The sequence below is a fragment of the Calidris pugnax genome, unplaced genomic scaffold, assembly GCF_001431845.1.
Source record: "Calidris pugnax isolate Ruff unplaced genomic scaffold, ASM143184v1 scaffold753, whole genome shotgun sequence".
Lineage (NCBI taxonomy): Eukaryota > Metazoa > Chordata > Aves > Charadriiformes > Scolopacidae > Calidris > Calidris pugnax.
The window spans coordinates 1,418-3,991 of NW_015091415.1; the positions used below are offsets into that span (position 1 = coordinate 1,418).

General features: G+C 61.4%; 1 protein-coding gene across 1 annotated transcript in view; it reads right to left on the reverse strand.

The window, feature by feature from the left end:
• The window catches only part of PPP2R1A (protein phosphatase 2 regulatory subunit A, alpha), a gene marked incomplete at its 3' end in the record, with an annotated part of 11,759 nt that overhangs the window by 1,239 nt on the left and 7,946 nt on the right, over positions 1 to 2,574 (reverse strand). The window contains exons 8-9 of the mRNA XM_014961500.1: positions 2,379 to 2,552; positions 1,287 to 1,347 (exon numbers count right to left, since the gene is read on the reverse strand). Of these exons, the coding sequence (XP_014816986.1) occupies positions 1,287 to 1,347; positions 2,379 to 2,552 (235 nt within the window). The remainder of the gene's footprint in view (positions 1 to 1,286; positions 1,348 to 2,378; positions 2,553 to 2,574) is intronic.

A 2,574-nucleotide genomic window follows, 5' to 3' on the forward strand; every position in this document is an offset into this window, starting at 1 on the left:
GACCAGTTAGAGACCAGTTAGAGACCAGTTAGAGACCAGTTAGAGACCAGTAACACCAGTGAGAGACCAGTCAGACACCCAGTGACACCTATGGACCCCCAGTAACTCCCAGTAACTCCCAGTAACTCCACCAGCTTCCACAGGTTACTGGTGGCGGCCTCACGGATGGCGTAAACTGGGAACCAGTTAGAGACCAGTTAGAGACCAGTGAGAGACCAGTGAGAGACCAGTGAGAGACCAGTCAGACACCCAGTGACACCTATGGACCCCCAGTAACTCCCAGTAACTCCCAGTAACTCCACCAGCTTCCGCAGGTTACTGGTGGCGGCCTCACGGATGGCGTAAACTGGGACCAGTAACAGACCAGTTAGAGACCAGTGAGAGACCAGTCAGAGACCAGTAACACCAGTCAGAGACCAGTCAGACACCCAGTGACACCTATGGACCCCCAGTAACTCCCAGTAACTCCCAGTAACTCCACCAGCTTCCGCAGGTTACTGGTGGCGGCCTCCCGGATGGCGTATACTGGGAACCAGTTAGAGACCAGTTAGAGACCAGTAACACCAGTGAGAGACCAGTCAGACACCCAGTGACACCTATGGACCCCCAGGAACTCCCAGTAACTCCCAGTAACTCCCAGTAACTCCACCAGCTTCCGCAGGTTACTGGTGGCGGCCTCACGGATGGCGTAAACTGGGACCAGTAACAGACCAGTTAGAGACCAGTAACACCAGTTAGAGACCAGTTAGAGACCAGTAACACCCTATGGACCCCCAGTAACTCCCCATGGACCCCCAGTAACTCCCAGTAACTCCCAGGTTACTGGTGGCCCCCCATATATCCCGGGGGACTGGGATATACTGGGAGGGGACTGGGGGGGACTGGATCATACTGGGAGGAGATAGGGGGCACTAGGATGTACTGGGAAGGGACTGGTCCGTACTGGTCCATACTGGGAGGGACTGGATCGTACTGGGATGTACGTACTGGGATGTATTGGGAGGGGACAGGGGGGGACTGGGATGTACTGGGAGGAAACTGGTCCATACTGGGAGGGGACTGGTCCATACTGGGAGGGGACTGGGGGTACTGGAAGGGGATTTGGGGGCACTGGGCTGTACTGGGAGGGGACTGGGCCATATTGGGAGGGGATGGGGGGGGGGCACTGGTCCGTAGTGGGAGGGGGCCAGGCTGTACTGGTCCGTACTGGTCCGTACTGGGAGGAATTGGTCTGTACTGGGCCATACTGGTCCATACTGGTCCGTACTGGGAGGGACTGGGCTCACCGTGGTCGACCAGCCAGGCCATGCAGAGCGAGTTCAGCTTCTCGTCGAAGAACTCCACCCCCTGGGGAGGGAAAACCAGTATGAACCAGTATGAACCAGTACAAACCAGTATAAACCTCTACCCTGCCCAGTAGGAACCAACAGACTCCTCCCAGTCCCTCCCAGTCCTTCCCAGTCCCTCCCAGTGGCTTCCAGTGCCCCCATAGAAGCCCCTACTCTCCTCCCAGTCCCTTCCCAGTGCCTCCCAGTGCTCCCAGTACGCACCAGCTGCCCGGCCAGCAGGGGCATGTACTCGATGATGGCCCTCCCAGTGCTCCCAGTCCCTCCCAGTGCCTCCCAGTGCTCCCAGTACGCACCAGCTGCCCGGCCAGCAGGGGCATGTACTCGATGATGGCCCTCCCAGTGCTCCCAGTCCCTCCCAGTGCCTCCCAGTGCTCCCAGTACGCACCAGCTGCCCGGCCAGCAGGGGCATGTACTCGATGATGGCCCTCCCAGTGCTCCCAGTCCCTCCCAGTGCCTCCCAGTGCTCCCAGTACGCACCAGCTGCCCGGCCAGCAGGGGCATGTACTCGATGATGGCCCTCCCAGTGCTCCCAGTCCCTCCCAGTGCCTCCCAGTGCTCCCAGTACGCACCAGCTGCCCGGCCAGCAGGGGCATGTACTCGATGATGGCCCTCCCAGTGCTCCCAGTCCCTCCCAGTGCCTCCCAGTGCTCCCAGTACGCACCAGCTGCCCGGCCAGCAGGGGCATGTACTCGATGATGGCCCTCCCAGTGCTCCCAGTCCCTCCCAGTGCCTCCCAGTGCTCCCAGTACGCACCAGCTGCCCGGCCAGCAGGGGCATGTACTCGATGATGGCCCTCCCAGTGCTCCCAGTCCCTCCCAGTGCCTCCCAGTGCTCCCAGTACGCACCAGCTGCCCGGCCAGCAGGGGCATGTACTCGATGATGGCCCTCCCAGTGCTCCCAGTCCCTCCCAGTGCCTCCCAGTGCTCCCAGTACGCACCAGCTGCCCGGCCAGCAGGGGCATGTACTCGATGATGGCCCTCCCAGTGCTCCCAGTCCCTCCCAGTGCCTCCCAGTGCTCCCAGTACGCACCAGCTGCCCGGCCAGCAGGGGCATGTACTCGATGATGGCCAGGCGCACGCGCCACTTGGCGTCCTCGGCCAGCTCCACGATGGCCGGCAGCAGGGACTGGGAGAGCTGCCGGATGCCGATCACCTCGTTGACGCAGTCCAGGTTGGAGATGATGTTGAGGCGCACCTCGGGGCACTGGGGGGACACCACGGGGGGG